This window comes from Sminthopsis crassicaudata, chromosome 4 (assembly GCF_048593235.1).
Source record: "Sminthopsis crassicaudata isolate SCR6 chromosome 4, ASM4859323v1, whole genome shotgun sequence".
Classification (NCBI taxonomy): domain Eukaryota; kingdom Metazoa; phylum Chordata; class Mammalia; order Dasyuromorphia; family Dasyuridae; genus Sminthopsis; species Sminthopsis crassicaudata.
This window is the reverse complement of record NC_133620.1, coordinates 204974970-204993376: the sequence shown is the minus strand read 5'-3', so window position 1 is coordinate 204993376 and position 18407 is coordinate 204974970. Positions and strand designations below refer to the sequence as shown.

The following is an 18407-nucleotide window of genomic DNA, read 5'->3' as shown; positions in this document are numbered from 1 at the left end:
TATTGCTTTTCTGTTTCTAATTTTTTCCTATTGAAATTTGTGCAGTTATAAATGCATATGACTTTTTTTTTCAGAATTTGTTACTAAAATCCATAAATTATTTCTTCATGTTAATATGATTTCTTTTGGTCTTAAATTGATGTCTGATGTGATAATTTACATTAATGAGTTCCAATAATGGAAATGTCTATATATTATTTCCCAGTAGTTTTCTGACATAATATCCAATTATTTTTTAACAATATGAACAATTTACACATAACCTATGAATTTTAAAAAGCTATAATTATTTCATAAGTTTAAATCAAGAAGGGGACCTTAGAGATCATTTCATCCATTCCCCCTCCCATTTGTTATATGAGGAAATAAAGTTTTAGAGAGGTAGAGCTACTCGCCTATCATTGTTTTCCAGTTCAGTGAAAGAGTCTAGACTCAACAAAGAGTATTTATTTTATTTCACTAATTTCAACAACTCTATTTTGAGTAAAAGAAGCTTTTTGCCATTAGTCATATAGTGATTTGATCATGTAGAGAAGATGGAATTTTCATCCTTCAAACACGTACATCCCTAGCTCCGTGGCTCTTTCCACTGGCAAATGCGCTTCAATTTTAAATCATTTTGAATCCTATAGTTTTATAATTTTGAATGTGAAGCCAAACAATATAAAAAGCTGATTATCCCAAAGAAGATGTAATTATCACAGAAATTTTGATATAAATCTTCTTGGATGTAACTTTCTTCACAGTAAACAGAGTAATTTCAGTCTAATATGAATTTAGAAGTAATATTTATTCATTTCAGTCTTAGGAAATTGGCCTTATAATCCAGAAAACTTAGTTTCTACTACTTCTCATACATACTGGTGTTATATAATTCTGAATAAATCACTTAATCACTCAGTATTCTGAGTAACTGAATTATAGAGGCAAGTGCCTGGTAAGTCATTGAGTCATCTCTTAGTTACTTCACAAAGTATTCCCTGCATCAATAAAAACACAAGTCTAGTCCCTATTTCTAGCTTATTTCAGTCATGCACATGCATTATCAGAAAGAGGTCTGGATCATCTCAGAAGAAAATACACAATATTTTTGTTGTTTTCCTTTAAATCATTCCAAAGGTTAATTATTTAAAGTTGAAGTATTTGTTTTCCCTTTTTGTGAGACATTAATTTGTTCTCCCTTTACCTTCTACTTAATTATAGGCATTATTTTTTCTTTTCTTCCTAGGCCCACTGGGAAGGCCTCACAGGCAGAATAACTTTCAACAAAACCAATGGCTTAAGGACAGATTTTGATTTAGATGTGATCAGTCTGAAGGAGGAAGGTCTGGAAAAGGTATTGAGACATTCAACTTACTTGGAAATAGGACATAAAACATAAAACAACTCTTCCTTCCTGATAAAAAGAATGTCCTCTTATCTCACTGAATATGGGGATGTATTTTACTTTTCATGAATGAAGTTAAATTTAATGAATATCTCAACAAAGCAAATTTCCCTTTATAATCACTGAATTAGAGAATAGGAATACAATTAGAGAATGGGGTAAAGCGTTCCTTTAGGCAATTTAAATATTTTTATTTGTGCCACATGTTTATCCTATCACATTGAGATGCACAACATGTTGATTAGTTTTAGTATCTCATTACCATTATAATTAAAAAGACTTGCTTTCCTATAGGTATTCATATATAGTTTATATTCATTTAGGCTTGTAGAAAATCTGCCACCTTGTGTAAGAAAAATAAAGGAGAAAGCCTATTCTTAACTCTGCATCATATTAAACAAAAACAAAATAGTTAAGCTCTTGTTAATTTATTACATGCTTTTCATGTACATACTATATCAGGCTGCCTACAAAATATTTCATTAGGGAGTTGAACCCTTTCTTTTCTTGATATAACTTCACTGTCTTAGAAAAAGGCAAACTGTAGGAAGGGACTGGGAATGATAACAAAATGTTTGTTTATCTTGAAATTATTTGAATTTAATTTTGCTTATATTTATAAAGGGCACAGCAAAATATTTTCCTAAGAGAATCACTGGAAATTATAGGTAAAATAAATATTTAGGTGTACAGGTAAAGAGAATTTTTGATTGAAGTAAATATTATTTTAGAGTGAGATGGCTATTTTATGAGAGACAGTATGGAACGGAGAAAACTTGCCTTATTGTCAAGAAAAGATGAGTTCTAGTTTTGCCTCTTATATATGCTAATTTTGTGACTATGAACATGCTGCTTAAATTCTCAGTGTCTTCAGGTAAACAGCTCCTTAAGAAAATATTTCATTTATCACATATTTGTTGTATTGGTAAAAATAATTTGTTGCTCACTGGAAGTTGCATGTTTAATGAAACCCATAGGTCAGGATTCTCAAAAAAAGGGAAGGGGTTGTGCTATAATTAATTTGTAAAGTAAGAGAAAAGCTTCTATTCTTGCACATGATGTAATATAAATTCAGGACCTATAATGAACAACTTGTATATAATATTTTTTGCATTCATTTTTCTTGGTGTCATTACTGAATTATTTGTAATTACTATGAGTTTATGGATAGAGACTCTCCCAGAGGTTTTTTTTTTTTTTTTTTAAATCTTTAGGCTTAAAACAGAAGTCAGTGCATTAAAATTATATGTATTTATATAAATTCCACTAAGCTACAGCTGCAATGCTTATATACATATTGTATAGGAATATAGTATGTTGAAAGGTGGAAATTTATTCTGCAAACTATCCTAGGGGTTTGCATCCCAAATTTCAGAAATGAATAAATAAAATCTGTGTATGCATAGCCTCTTTCTTAACATGAATTAAAGTTTTGCATGACCTTTGATTCTAAAAGAAGATGTCAATTGGTACTACTTTACAAATGTACAAGAAGTTATGAGAGATAAAGCAACTGCATATTGGAACCCAAGATGAGAGGAGGTTATGGGTCAAGAATCCAACATAAGACGCGGTTCAAAGAACCAGTTAAAGAAATATATCAGAAGAAGAGAAAATAGTCTAATAGACAGAGAAAAGAACACAGAGAGGGAGGCTAGATGTGAAAGACAAAATCTTGGATATATGTACTAAAAACAAATAGTGGGCCTTTTGCTAGAACCAGGGAGCTTTCAGATTCTTCTGAGTCATTAAGCAACCTGTCATGTGGTAGTACATTTCTGAAGTGGGGATCACTAACTCTTGAGTCTAGGACTATTCCTAGAAATTTAGGATCCTGATTGATTACATTATATCCAATTCCCTCTCAAATTACTTTGTAAAGTGACCCCAGAGGAAAATTTCTATTGAAAAAGCTGTAAAAAATAGAAATGGCAAAAGGGCAGATTGAAAAATATCTGTAGAAGGGAAAAGAGGAATCCTATTTACTTTCTTTTGGACTCTATCCCAAGGAAATCATAAAGAAGGGAAAAGAACCCACATATGCAAAAATGTTTGGAGTAGCTCTTTTTGTGATAGCAAAAAATTGGAAAAGGAGAGGAATCCCATCAATTGGGGAGTGACTGAACAATTTGCGGTATATGAAAATAATATAATATTATGGTTCTATATGAAATGATGAACCAGCTGATTTTAGAAAGGCCTGGAAAGAGTTCCACAAATTGATGCTGGGTGAAACAAGCAGAACCATTATACATAGTAATGGCAAGAATGTGAAATGATCAAGTGTGAAAAACTTGGTTCTTCTTAGTAATTCAGTAGTCTGAAGCAATCCCAATAGACTTTGGACAGATGCATCTGCACCCAGAAAAAGAACTATGGAACTTGAATGTAAATCAACATATGCTGTGTTCACTTCCTTTATTCTGATTCCCCCCCCTCCCCCTTATGGTTTTCTCCTTTTGTTCGGATTTTTCTCTCTCGATATAATTCATAAAGCAATGTATTAAAATAAGTAAATACATTTAAAATTTTAAGAAGATAAAAAATATTTGATGAGAGATCCAATTTAGGGTAATCCTGAGGGCATGTAAAGATGAAATAGAAAAAGAACAATAGCAAAAAAATGGAAAAGACTTTCATATTTAAAAATTATACTTTATTCATCATTCAGGAAAGCAAAAGTGCTGAGTTTAGACTTTAACATCATAATCTGACATCAGGAATTATTGACCCATATTATTTCTGGAATGATATATGGATAATCCAATATACTATTTTTTTTTCTTGAGTTTTGAATTTGCATTTAGCTTATTACCTGTAACACACAACACCAAAACTCCCTTTAGTAACTTTCTCTTGGTTCTCTGTATCAAAGAAATGCTAGATATTGGCCATTGATTTTCAATTTGAAGTCTGACAAGCCTTGTTTGTTTAAGAAAATGATGAAGTAGCTACTAAGTGGGATGAGCCCAAACTCTTTCATTTTGCATCACTAAATATGTTATGAAATTAATTTGTGCTGGTTCACTTTTATATGCCACACAATCTTCCTTGTCTGAGGACTGTAATGTTGTTAAAAGTTGGCTTTTAATATTCATTATAATTGGAAAGAAATGAAATTGTCTGGACAATGTCCATTGCATTTTCTTTTGCCCTTGAGGGAATTTATTTTCCAGCATTCAGTGAATATGCAGCACGAAACCTTTGCAGTTCCTAAGGCTGTTTTATGATGATCACATTTGTGCTAAACACAAATTGAATGCAGTGGTTTTGATTTCCATTTAACTTCCTTTCTTGAAGAAATAGCCTTTAATAGAATGTTATCAGACTGCAATTTCTGTGACTACAGGCTTTCATCTTTTGAAGTTTCTCAATGGACTGCTTATATGATGACAGATAATCAGATCAAATAGATACTTTTATCTAGGTTAATTTATCAAACATCGAATAACAACTCTTTCAGTAAAGGTTGAGAACATATTAACACTTTTCATGTATATAAAAATGATTGTGTTTAATCTATTCATGAAAATTATAGCCCTGGATTCTAATTCCAATATTGGCAGTAAGAAATTCTATGACTGGACTTTGGATAAGACTTCTCCTCTCAGTTTTCTTAGCTCCAAAATTGGATTATGATTCTCTCTCAATAATTCTATGTATGCCATATATTAAAATGTTTTCAATGTTACCAAAAAACTCTATGTAATTCACAGATTAGAATGTTTCAATGCTACTTAAAAATGTACTTTTATCCTAGAACTATGCAACTGGAGAATATGTTCAATAAAATATATTTTCAGAATGAGCTGTCATCTTCAAGTAAATCAAGGAATCAATCAACTAACAAAAATTTATTAAATTCTTTCTATGTGCTTCAGAAATGTGGGGGTTCATAAAAGAAGGTAAATTAGTTCTTGCCCTTGAGGAGCTTATATTCTTATGGGAGTGATAACACTGACCTACATAGGTATACATTAAGAACAAATAAAGTATAAGAACAGTGTACAAAATCAATATCCTTCTAATCTTTTCAATTCCTCATTCCAATCCAAAAGCTAATTATCACTATTCTAAAATATGTAGAAAGGCACTTATTTGACTTATCAGAAGGATTCTATAGATTTTAGCTCAATAGAAGGAATAACTGCCTAACATTGATGGCTGTTTAAAAATGGAATGAGCTGCCTCCAGAAATTCCCAAGTTCCCTATTACAAAGGGTTTTCAAGTAGAGTTTGAATAATATTTGTTGAGAGGTTTCATGGTTAATGTAGGAATTGGATGAGATAATCTTTGAATTTCTGTACAATTCTAACTGTATGATTTCACTCTTACTATTGCAACAGCTTTAATAGAAAAAAATACATATTTAAGTAAACTTTATATAGTGTTCTGTATAGTCATGGACAGCTTTGCTATAGGGAAGGATTATAATGATTGCATCATGTTTGTGACTGATGTAATCAGAGCTGTGCTTTTAAACCTCAATATTTATAATAAATAAAATTGATGTGTTGTTTTATAAAACAAAATAAAACAAAAAAGTAAACACTTATAATATCAGCAGACATAAATAAGAGCTTTAGCTTTATAAGAATGCCAGTGTTCTTCCATTCTCTTGATCAATCTCTTAGCTCTCAGTGTAACTCCATATGTGTCCCCATATTCATAGAAAGATTCCTGGAGCTTAGAGTGAATAAATAAGGTTGAAGAGCAAGTAACAAAGGTGAATAATTGAATTAAGAAACTGGTCTATGAAGAATTATGAAAGAATAGATAACCAAATTTTGAAGGAGGACAGTGACTAGAAAAGCAATGTGAGTCCATCAGTTATTAAACAGTTACTAAGTTTCTCCTATGTATCTATGTATTGCATTGGGGATACAAATAAGGGCAAAAAAACAGATCCTGCTGTAAAGGAACTCACAGTAAAATGGGAAGACAAAATATTACTATATATAAACAAGCAATAAGCTATTTACAGGATACTTTAAAAATAATTACTTGAGAATTGGAAGGAAGCCAGGGAAACCAGGAAGTAGAAATAAGGAAGGAAAGAATTTTAGACATTCGGGTTGGGATATTCAGGGAAAATGCCAGAAGATGGAAGACAGTAAAACAAACAAACAAAAAACAAATAAACAAACAAAACCAGGGTGTTCAGTGTCCAAATACATGAAGAATGGGGTGTCAAGAGTAAGAATTCTGGAATGGCAAAAGATGGGACAGATTGTGAAGAGCTTTGAACTATAAACAGAGGATACTTTATTTTATTTTGTAGGTCATAGGGAGTAACTTTATTGAATAGGGATGACAAAATTATACACTTTGGGAAGATCACTTCGACAGTTAAAGGGAGGATGGACTGGAGTTGGGGAAGAATTGTGGCAGAGTGATAAGCCAGTAGGCTATTGCAAGATTCCAGGTATAAACCAAAGAGGACCTGCACTAAGAAGATTGTGGTGTCTAGAGCCAGAGGGATAGATGTTATGAACATAAAATTGGTGTGCCTTTACAACATGAAAACAGATTGAGTAAAAGGAAGTGATAGAATGTGAAAAGTTAATGAGACCTAGGCTGTTAGCTTGAGTGGTCTTGACAATAATAAGAAAAATGGAAGAAGGAAGAGTTTTTGGGAAAAGGTAAGTTCCAGTTTAAGATATCGAATAAACAGTGGAAGATGTGAGGCTGGAAGTTAGCATAATTAGAGATAGATAAGAAGATTTGCAGCTAGTGGTGCAGTGGATCCAACATTGAGCCTGGGGTCAGGAAGACTCATTTTCCTGATTACAAATCTGGCCTCGGACACTTAATAGATGTACACCCAGTAAATCGCTTAATCCTGTTTGCCTTAGTTTCCTCATCTATAAAATGAACTGGAGAAGGAAATAGCAAACCACGTTAGTATCTGTGCCAGAAAAACCACAAATGAGGTCATGAAGAGTTGGACACATTTGAAAAATGACTGAACAACAAAAAGATTTTAGAATCATCAGCATAAAGATGATAATTGAATCCATCAGAGGTGTTGAGATCACCAAGTGAAATAGTATAGAGGAAGAAAATAAAATGTCCTTTCACTTGTTATTTGTAGGATTTTTCATAGGTCACTTAACTTCTCTGTTTTAATCAATAAAATGAAGGGTTAGACTTTGAGATATGTAAGTTTCCTTCTAGTTGTAACAGTTTAGGTACATGAAGGTATTGATTTTGTTTTGTTTTTGTTTTTGTTTGTGTGTTTGTTTGTTTTTGCATTGAAGAGTTACTTTTTAAAAAATCTCCATTGTGGAAAACAAACTATACAATTATCCAATAAGCATGTAACTTTGGTGATAGGGTAGGTAGAGAAGTGAAGAAATTATTTTAATTTTTTCATGTCACATGCACTCTTTTCAATCATTTTTCTCCAGTTTTGGTGTCAATAATTCAAAACTATAATAAACAACTACACATATTATTGCTAGTAACTAGTTGGCATGGTGCCATTGTGTTGGCATTATTATTATATAATAATAAATACTTTCATTCCTCTTAATCTGCATGTAGGACAGACATACCAGTCATTATTAAGCACTTATAGACATTGTTTTCAGTAAGCCCTGAGGATACAAAAAAAAAGAGGCATAAGCATAATCCCCTCCTTTAAGGATTTCATATTTTAATGGGAGTAGACAATACACACACACACATATATATAAATAATTGTGTACATATTCTATGAGGAAGTAGTACATATGCTATAAGGAAGTACTCTCAGATGGCATAGATGGCATACTAGTTATAGGGGAGGGAAAGAGCTAAGAAATATCTCTTGAAGAGAGTGGGATTTAATCTGAGTCTTGAAAGAAACTAGCTAAGAAACTATAGAAAGCTGCTAATTTTTATGGAGTAGAAGGGTGACTTGGTCAGATCTGAAAATCCTATTCATTGCTAAGTGGAAAATACACTGTAGTGGGGAGAAACTTGAGCAGGGATACCACCAGTAATTCAGACATGTGCTAAGGAGGGCCTGAATTAAGGTGGCAATTGTGTGATTACAGATAAGGCAATATATATCTATATCTATATATAATATATATCTATCTATCTATATATATATCTATATACCTATATATCTATATATCTATCTATATCTATATCTATATCTATATATCTATATATCTATATATATCTATATATCTATCTATATCTATATATCTATATATCTCTATCTCTATCTCTATCTCTATATCTAATCTATATCTATCTATCTATCTATCTATCTATCTATCTATCTATCTATCTATATATAAAAGACATGTGAAGGCAGAAACAAAACTTGGCAACAGATTAAATAAATGGAATAAGTCCAAATGAAGAATTGAGGGTAATACCAAGATTGTGAAACTGAGTAACTAGGAGGAGGCTAAGTACCCTCAGTAAAGTCTGAAAGACATTAGGCTTGGAGGACTAAAGACAATGAGTTTATATACATATTATATAGAGGTGGAATAGGCCTCCTAATGTAACCCCAAGAAAAATTGCTTAAACTATATAGAATTAGGTAGGCAAAAGGATTAAGGAATTAAAAAATATTTTCTCTTCCTTGAAGATCCTTTCAAAATGAGACAGTTTAGTATTTTGTCTGGGGTATTAAACAAGGAAGGCATTCTAAAGTCATTTTAAAGCCCAATCATATAGCTAACCACATTCTTCCCTTTGTTTTCATTTTGTCTCATATCTTATATAAAGTATCTAGAATGAGATTGGAACATATTTAGTTACAGTAAAGGATATAAACTATTAATGAGTTTCTGTCTAACTCCCAAAGTATCATCTTGGTGAATGAAAGTTTGAATGGAAATTTAAGTACTTCTACTGGCTCTAGAAATTCAGGGGATCATTTTGTTCCTTAATGTCACACTTCAACAGACACACTTCATAGTGCAGTGAATCATACTTTAAACAAGCAGACTTTAATATAACGACAGCAGATAATGTAGCAGAGGTGAATAATAAGTGTTGGCAGTCTTAACTTTTCTCTAACAGTATGCTCTTCTAGGTGCCTGATGGACAATTGATAAAGTACATATGCTTTTTTATAGATTGGAACTTGGGATCCAGCCAGCGGCCTGAACATGACAGAAAGTCAGAAGGGAAAACCTGCCAACATTACAGATTCTTTATCCAATCGCTCTTTGGTTGTTACTACCATTTTGGTAAGTAATTATATCCACATTTCTTTTAGAGAAATATTGATGTGCATAAGTGTTGGAGGGAAAAGGATATTCTAATTGGGACACTAATGAATGGTATGCAATGTATTTTACAGTTATTTAGCAATTAGTGTATAATAGATGAGCCAATGTTAATTTAGTCACAGATTTTTATTTTGTTAGGCTTCATTGATGTGAATTACTTTAATTTGTGTGGTGCCTCTATTGATTAATAATGTAGATTTATATGTTAACTGAAATCTTTAAATTTGTACAAAATGAATTAAAACAGTCTTTTCAATGTGAGGCTTTGGAAAAATGTACAAATAAGGGCAAATAAATAGCAGGAAAAGAACTTCAGTTTTGCTTTTATTTACTACAAATTTATTTCAATGTCAATAACACATTTTCCCCAATATTTTCCTAGTAAAATTGTGTTTCAGCCTTGATCTTGTTTAATTGTTTTCATCCTGAAGAAGCCTTTTTTCTTTGCTATTTTTTTTTTTCATTTGAAGACAAAGGGAAATCTCTCCTGTAGTTGATAGTCATTACTTTCTACTTACTATAAAAATCTAATGCTCAAGTCTTAACATTTTTAGAAACCAATCAGTGGTAATATAGGATTAATGTCCAAGCAGTCATCTAGTACAAAGATTTATATGACTGGTAAATTTGATTTATGATAACTATTCAAGCCAGATTGAATGAATTTTCTTGTCCTTTGAGTCATGACAAGAAATGCCAGCATCGTGGGATGTGACAAAATATATAGTTTTAAGTATAATGAAACTTGATCAGGTGAATGATGCCAGTTGGATAATCATGAATTGGTAATGATAGAAATAAATCATTATGTTATTTTTGTTTGTTTGTTTCTATCATTCCAGTTCTTGGGGAATAATTGCCTAAAGTGGTAAATCCAAATTTCTCCAACTACCTTTTAAATCCTGGTATTATTTGGCCTCACCTATCTATCTAATTTTATCTTTCATTACATGCCATTGTTTTTTCTATCTGCATGTCTATGTTCATGCTGTTTTTGCCTTCTATAATGCCTTTACTTTTCACATTTTATTCATCTCTTAATGCTCAGTTGAAGTCAGATCTCCATACAGACATGACTGCTCAAATTCACACTGATTGCCTCATTCTCTAGATTCTTTTGCAGAGGGGTTGAAAGAAACTGGCAACATTCCCAAGTACAGTCCAAACCAGATTAAAATGTAATGGGGAATAATTAACAAAATTATATATATATATATATAGCTTTTTGAGTCAATATGTCATCTCTTAAGGGTCTTCATATGTGGTTTAGTGGTCCCTTTTTCTATTTGATTTTGGCATCATTATTATACTGTACTTGCAATTACTTCCCTACAGCAACCATTTATCTGTATCTTGTGTTATATTGTTTTCTGACTTTTTTGTTTTATATTAAATCTGTTCCCAGAAATTTTAAAGCTATTTGAGGATAGGAAATATTTCATGTATTCTTTTCTATGTACCATATCCAAAATAGTCATTTGGACAACCAAGACAAATCATGTCAAAGTTAAAATTATAAATTATAATATTATAATATAGACTTATAGATATTTGCATAGATATTGCATAGTTCATTTTTATTTTAAACTTTGCTGATATATATATATGTATATATATATATGTATATAAAATATTAAGATAATACTGGTTAATGTAAAATTACGTTAAGTCCAGAAACGGAATAAATACTTGGTGACTTCTAAGATCTCTTATAGCTCTGAAACTATGACCCAAGAAATGGAGTATAAAATTTTCATAATTTATTAAAAATATAACCTTACTTTATATATCACAAGTTTATATAGTTATGCATTATTTAGAGATTGTATACATATTACTCATCCTATACATTATATAATATGGTCAGTTCATGTTTATCTTTTATGGGGAGTAGAGAAAATTAATATGTAGTGATAAGGCTTCTAGGTATTTGAATAGTTATAAAGCTCAGTTTGTTTCTGAAAGGCATTTCTCTTATCATGCTTCAAACTAAAATTCTGTTATGTTACTTGGAGATCCAAGAAAGCAATCTATATTGCATTATCTTCAATGTGCCCAGCATTACTGTGCTCATAGTGCCCTATTTTCCCTATATGCTTCTCTTTATTCTGATGTCCTATTTATATGCTACTGAGATGACTCATTTATTTGGTCAATTTAGTGGGGAAAAAAATCCCATTATTTCAAAGTTAGGAGTTAATTCCATCAAACCGTTAGAGAATTCTATAACAAAGTTTACAAATGGTTCATCCAAACTTTTCTAAAATACATGTAGTGAAATTTACCATGTCCTAAAGTAGCCTGTTCCACTTTTGAATGTTTCAAATTGTTAGGAAGTAATTTTTCTCCTCCTATAATAATTTTATATTTATCTTTTCTTTTCCCCTTTCGTGAGTCCCTTTTAGCTTTGCCCACAAAAGGAGAACAAGTTTAATCCCACTTTCTCATACTACTTTCCTAAATTTTTTAGGAGAAGTGTCATAGACCCCATGAATCATCTCTTCTTCATTTCCCTCCAGTATTTTATTGTTTTTATTTTTGGTCCTTAGTTCTCATATTAATATCCAGGAGTTCTAGAACCTCTGGTGTGAGGATATGCCAAGTGCTTTTCAGGGCTACCTGTCCAACTTTGGTGTGTCCCTGACTCATCTATTTCTCATCTGTGGCTCCCAAACATATAGCAGGAACAACTGCCACACTCTGGTAAACCATTTTAGCAGACTAGCTTGACTATGATGAGGGTAACTTTCAGGTCTCAAACCTATCTAGGAGTTAGGAAGATGTTTACCTTAAGCTCATTAAAATTTCCTGGTGGAATGGATAGATGAGAACAATTTGTTTCAACTGCCATGAAGGTGATTGACACAGGCTCTGTGCAGCACTTACAGTTTGTTTAGGCATCTGAGACACCAGTCATACATTGCATTCCAGGCCATCACCAGTTGTCCTGACTCAGGAAGACAACTTCATGCAACTATGCCTTATTTAAATACAATTCACTTGAGGTCCTCCTCAAGGACAAAGGATAAACAACAACTACAACAAATCTTATTTATTTATCCTTTCCTGGTTGCTCTGAAGTTCATCTATATCCTTCCAAAATTCAGTTTACAAAATTGAAGATAATACTCCAGATGTATAATGATGGCAATTATATTGGCATTTTTGATTGACATTTCACATAATGTCTTATAAGTAAGTCATGACAAATTTTAAGTTAAATTGAATAGTTACTATGGGGAAAAGCAATTGTTTCAATAGCCATATGTAGAAAAAGCCTACAATAACAATTTACTATCATTTTTATTTCCTGGCCCAAGTTGTATCTTGGTTGAAAACTAATTCTTTTAATTCTGTGTTTTTCAAATTGGGTGCCTTGAAATACCATTAAGTCATCATGACCAAAGTGGTGAGTTGGAGAAAATCTGCACTTTGCCTTTAATATGTACAACTGCTAATTCCACAGCTGCTCAGATGCTCTGGAACCTTAATCATTCTACTTTTCACCTGATTTTCACTTACAAACCAAATTACTCTTCCAAATTGGCAACTAATTTTTGATAATGAGGCTCCCTAATGTGGCCAACCTACTATAATTTTCCAATGCTTTCTGATACTTCTCTTTTCCCTTTTCCTCCAATATAACAGTCACTTTATTTTCAAAAGTGTACTGCAACTTGACTTGATAAAAATGCATCATGAAATAGCATGGGCCTTTCTTTCCTCCCTTCACTTCTCTTGGCATATACATAACATACCTCATCAAATTAAAACATTTTCTAAGAAGATCTGAACAAATAATAATTAAGGAAACTTTTGGGGGGGGTAATATTTTATTTATAATACTCCCTTCCTGCCCTACTTCCTGCAATTTCCACTAGCTTGGGTACCTAAAAGATAGCTATTAATTCTTCCCAAAAGATTCATGGGATGATCCTATTACTCATAAGGTTCAATCTGGTCTAATATCATTTAAATCATTGGTTCATCTAGTCAATCAGAATTAATAAGTTTTTAGAAAGGAGTATTTACTACTTTGGTATATTAAAAACAGTAGATAGAAATGTTTTTTTCAATCTGGGATACACTCTCCCCTTGCACATGCTAGATCCTAGGAACACAATTAGTAAAGGGTAGATCACAGCTCCTAATTTCTGGAAGTCCTTTTCTCCATTTGTAGAGTCTTCTTGATGTTCCATTTTCAGTATGTGTAACTCTTTGATGAACTTAAGGTTTGGTGCCTGTCTAGGGTCTCAAAGTTACTTTCCGTGGTATGACTAGTTTGTCCTTAGCTTTTGAGGCAAATGCTATAGTTAGCTACTGCATCATAGGGACATTTCTACTGAAATCCTTGAGAAGCCCACATCTTCTGATATTTCAGAGTTCACAAGGTTATTTTCTTTTCGAGGAGAGAGGAGTTTAATTGTTTAATAGTTGCTTGAACCACAAATCATTTCTATTTATCAATTAAGTTAAAGATGCTTCACCAGTAGGTTTGCCTGCTACTGGAATGCTGTATTTCAAACTTGGTTCAGATTTTATATGATTTCCACAGGATATAACTGATTCTCTTCAACCAAATACAAAATCTGTATGGCATCATTTGCTTTCAATCCTTTTGTTCATATTTTACTCCTTTGGCTAGTTGATTCTATAACTCAATCAAAAATGTAATAATATCTGGGTATAGAGCTTCTTGCTAATTACCTTAATTATGGCTGAGGAGTATTGAGCAACTTATATTCTTATATAACCATTAGAATGTCTATGAGCTTGGAATATCTACAGAGTGTGTAGTTATAGTCTCTTAGGTGTGAGGTCCTACCTTCTCAATCTTGTTATGATCTGAGAAAATGATTGTCTATAAAGCCCCATGATCAACTATGATTAACTTGCTTTTTTTCCATGTGTTTAACATGATAGCAATAGTATAGCCATTTACTCAAAATTACGTTTCTGGTTTTCTTTGTTACTTGTACAAAAATGTTCATTATATTAAGCAACTAAATATGTATGTGTTTATAATATGCAACAAAATTTTGCAGAGTGGTTTTCTTTTCTTTTTGTTTTTTTAAAACATTTTAATGACCTTAATACAGAAGAAGCGAAACAATCTGTTGAAATAAAAGGAGCTGGGCAGAAAGAACTAATAGACCCTTATTTATTGCAGGACTCCTCCATGACTGGAAAAGTCTTTGTTCCTTAGTGTACTCATTTTGACAATGAGGGCAATAAGGTTAAATAAGTTCTGAGGTTTCCTTCTGGTCTTTATTTATTTATCCTCTGGTTCTTTAGATCTACCAAAGGGTATGATTTTCAGGTGAGCAGACTGACACTTAAGTTGTAATACTAGTGAGTTTGGGGGGGGGGTGTTTTTTCACTCGATACTTATTTCCTCTCATGTCCTCCATTTCCCTTCTTCCATACAAAAACAACAAAAACCACTAAGGCTGCCCTTATATGTTGAGTGCTTTTGATTCTGCCTCCCTATGTAACAATTGATTTTTATCCATTAAAAGGATTAGTCAATGCTACTTTCTATGCTGAGTTTTATTTATATTTCCCCCTTCTAGTGGCACATTGGTGTGCAAATTCCTTTGGTAACTTTGTTATTGAAGTCTGTTTCTCTGGAGGAGGTAGTTTCTTTCCTGTGGTTTTTTCAATGTAACAAATGTGCTTGCACCTGTCAAGCAGTATAGCCCTGCACTTAACTCAGTAGGGGAAATTTTCATCTCCATCCACCCACAATCTCACAAGCACACACTTTTCCACCCCCACCATCCATTCAGTTCAATTCATTAAGCTAATTGACATTTTGTCATCATAGCTATATACCTACTACACATCTGCACTTATATAGCTGGGGGAAAAGAAAAACTCTCAATGATGAAAAGAAGAAAGACTGGGAAAAACAGTAACAATGAATCTCAATATTTCTCCCCCCCATCCATCCTAATTTTGTCTTCTGAAGCTGTTTATATATCTTTAAAAAGGAGATCCATCAAGACGTAATTTATAATACAAATCTTGGTATTGATTCTTCATTTATTATCAGAGTATTGTGTTATCAACCTCTTGTAGAATTATCTGGTGTCATATATCATATATCAAAATTACATAGTGGTCCTCTGTCATTAAGTCTATTTCCCTCTCCTAACATCCCCATTTCTTTTCAAATTCTTTAAGACATAAATGCCTAAAGGATATTCCATAGAATCCAAGTTCTTTTATCTTTTAAAGTATGTTTTTTAACATTTTTATTTGAATTATGGGGTTGATGTTCCTTTGGAAATTTGGTGAAGCAGTTTGGACCCCTTTTTAAAATAATGATTTTAAATTAAAAAAATACAGCATTACAAAAGAAAACAAGTATAATAAGACAACTAATTTAAGCAATTAAAATTAATAATTTAATACATAATAATAATAAAATAAACAATCAAATGTATATTTAAATTTTATATACTCCAGGCTAAGAACTGCTCATCTAAAATATTAAGCATAACTTATATTTACATCAAAATTTAATACATTATATTTTATTATGAAAATAGGTTTAACTTTTCCCTTAAATGCTCCACAATTTTACTACTTCTTTTTTTTTTTTTTCTGGGGACATCATACCCTCTAGCTTCTTTAAAGAACCTTTGTGGACTTTGTCAGGAAATGAAATGTTAAGTCCCAAAGTATTTGATAGCTAATTTAATTTAGGAAATATTGGTATAAATTATATTGTAGAACCAATAATTAGAAGTGACAATAAATATATTAATTTCTGATTTACTAATGTTCCATTGAAATGATTATTTCACAATATTTTCCTCTTTCCATTTATTTCAAAGCTACTCTGCTCTTAATCCTGCATGTCTAATCTTTCTAATATGCTTTATTCCAAGCAACAACCACATTTTCCTAGACTCAATTATGGTTAGAGAAGTTAGCCTTCTGATTTAACTTCCCTATCCTCTCATACTGTCCTCTAAGGAGTTATCATTCTTTGCCATCTTCCTCTGTCTTGAATGGCTTATAACTCAGTTAATTCTTGGCAATTTATTTTGACAAATATTTTTAGCTCCATTTCATCTCCATCTCTCTTAACTCTTGTTAAGTTTTTCTTTTCTTCCTGTTGTCCCTTTTGTGAGCCAAAAAACAATCTTAATTATGCCACATGGGTTTTGTTTTCCTAGATATGTGTCAAAATGGAATAAGAAAATATAAAATCAATCACCAGCCTCTAACATTCTTAAATGTATCTAAGTTCTTTTCAGTGTCACAACAAAATTATCTATTTATCTTCTTAACTAATTACATTTTTCCTCAATCACATTCAAGATAGATTATTTACATATATGCATATACTTATTCAATTTTTAATTTTTCTATGCTGTTTGTTAAAAACTAATGCAACAGTATTATTTTTACTATCTTACACTAAAATTCTATAGAGTCTGAAATGACATGGAGTAATGCAAAGAGTACTGTCTATGAGACAGAAAATTCAGATTTTTAAACTATTCTGTAGCTAACTGGCTTGAAATCCTATGCCAAGAATTCTTTTTTATTTTTTATTTTTTATTTTTAATTTTTCTGAGCCTTGGATTGATTATCTGGAGAGGAGAATATATTTGAATTAAATAATCACTGACATTCCTTCCAGGTCTAAACACTTATGATTCCACCTACAAAATAAGTAAAATAAAACTTCATTCACTATCTAAAGAATCAAAGCAGTCAATAAACATTTATTAAGCTCCTAATATATTCCAGGTACTGTGGTAAACATTTAGGATACCAAAAAGGCAAAAGGCAGTTATTTCAAGGAACTCACAGTCTAATGGGGGAGACAAGAAGCAAGCAATCAAACTTTACTAACAAGAAACGGAAAGGATAAATAGGAGATCATTTATAATATTGTTTCATTGAGAACATTTTAAATGAAATCTCAACATCAGATTTATAGAAGAAATATTAGATCTTATTAGAGTCTTTATAACTTGAAAACTTCTTGCATAGCTTAAGCAGAGATAGGAAAACCAAGCACTGGAGTATGAATTACCACAAAATGGCAATAATAAAGGGCTTAATGGGCAACTAGGAGACACAGTAGATAGAATGCTAGCCTGGAGTCAAGAAGACTAATATTTCAAATCTAGCTTCATACACTACCTTGTTGTTTAACACTGGACAAGTCATTAAACCTGTTTGCATCAATTTCTTCATCTATAAAATGAGCTGCAGGAGGAAATGGCAAACCATTATAGTATGTTTGCCAAGAAAACATTTAATAGGGATCAGAAAGCACTGGACACAACTGAAACAACAGAATAACAATAACAAAAGACTTAAATGAATAGTTATTATGGAGGAAGAAACATCATAAAAATAGAATCTGGTAATATTAAGAGTTATTCATGTAAAGGAATAACATGAACAGAGCTATAATGGTCTAAAGGAGACTTGCTAACTCAATAGTGTGTAGCAGATAATGTAAATCTTTAGGTAGCTAAGAGGGCTTCAAAGATTCTCCATCTTAATTCTCTGATTTTTTAGGTGATGAAATTGAAGCCCAGAGGACTTGAAGTTACATGCCATAGTTAACTAAGGTGACAGAGGACTCAATTTAGTTGGACATAATTAGAGTAGAGAAATAAACAAAAACAGTTGGGTGGTAAGGGTAGTGTCAAATGATATGAGAGACTGAAAACTAGACAGAAGAGTCAAGTATTAATGTAGGAGGAAATGAAGAGCCATTGTAGATATTTACTAAGGGAGCAGTGAC

At 32.0% G+C, this 18407-nt stretch overlaps 1 protein-coding gene across 3 annotated transcripts in view; it reads left to right on the top strand.

Moving 5' to 3' along the window:
• GRIK2 (glutamate ionotropic receptor kainate type subunit 2) overlaps positions 1-18407 on the top strand; it is an 805940-nt gene that overhangs the window by 484505 nt on the left and 303028 nt on the right. For all 3 annotated transcript variants that reach the window (XM_074310214.1, XM_074310215.1, XM_074310216.1), the window contains exons 9-10: positions 1229-1336; positions 9473-9586. In XM_074310214.1, coding sequence (XP_074166315.1) covers positions 1229-1336; positions 9473-9586 — 222 coding nt within the window. The remainder of the gene's footprint in view (positions 1-1228; positions 1337-9472; positions 9587-18407) is intronic.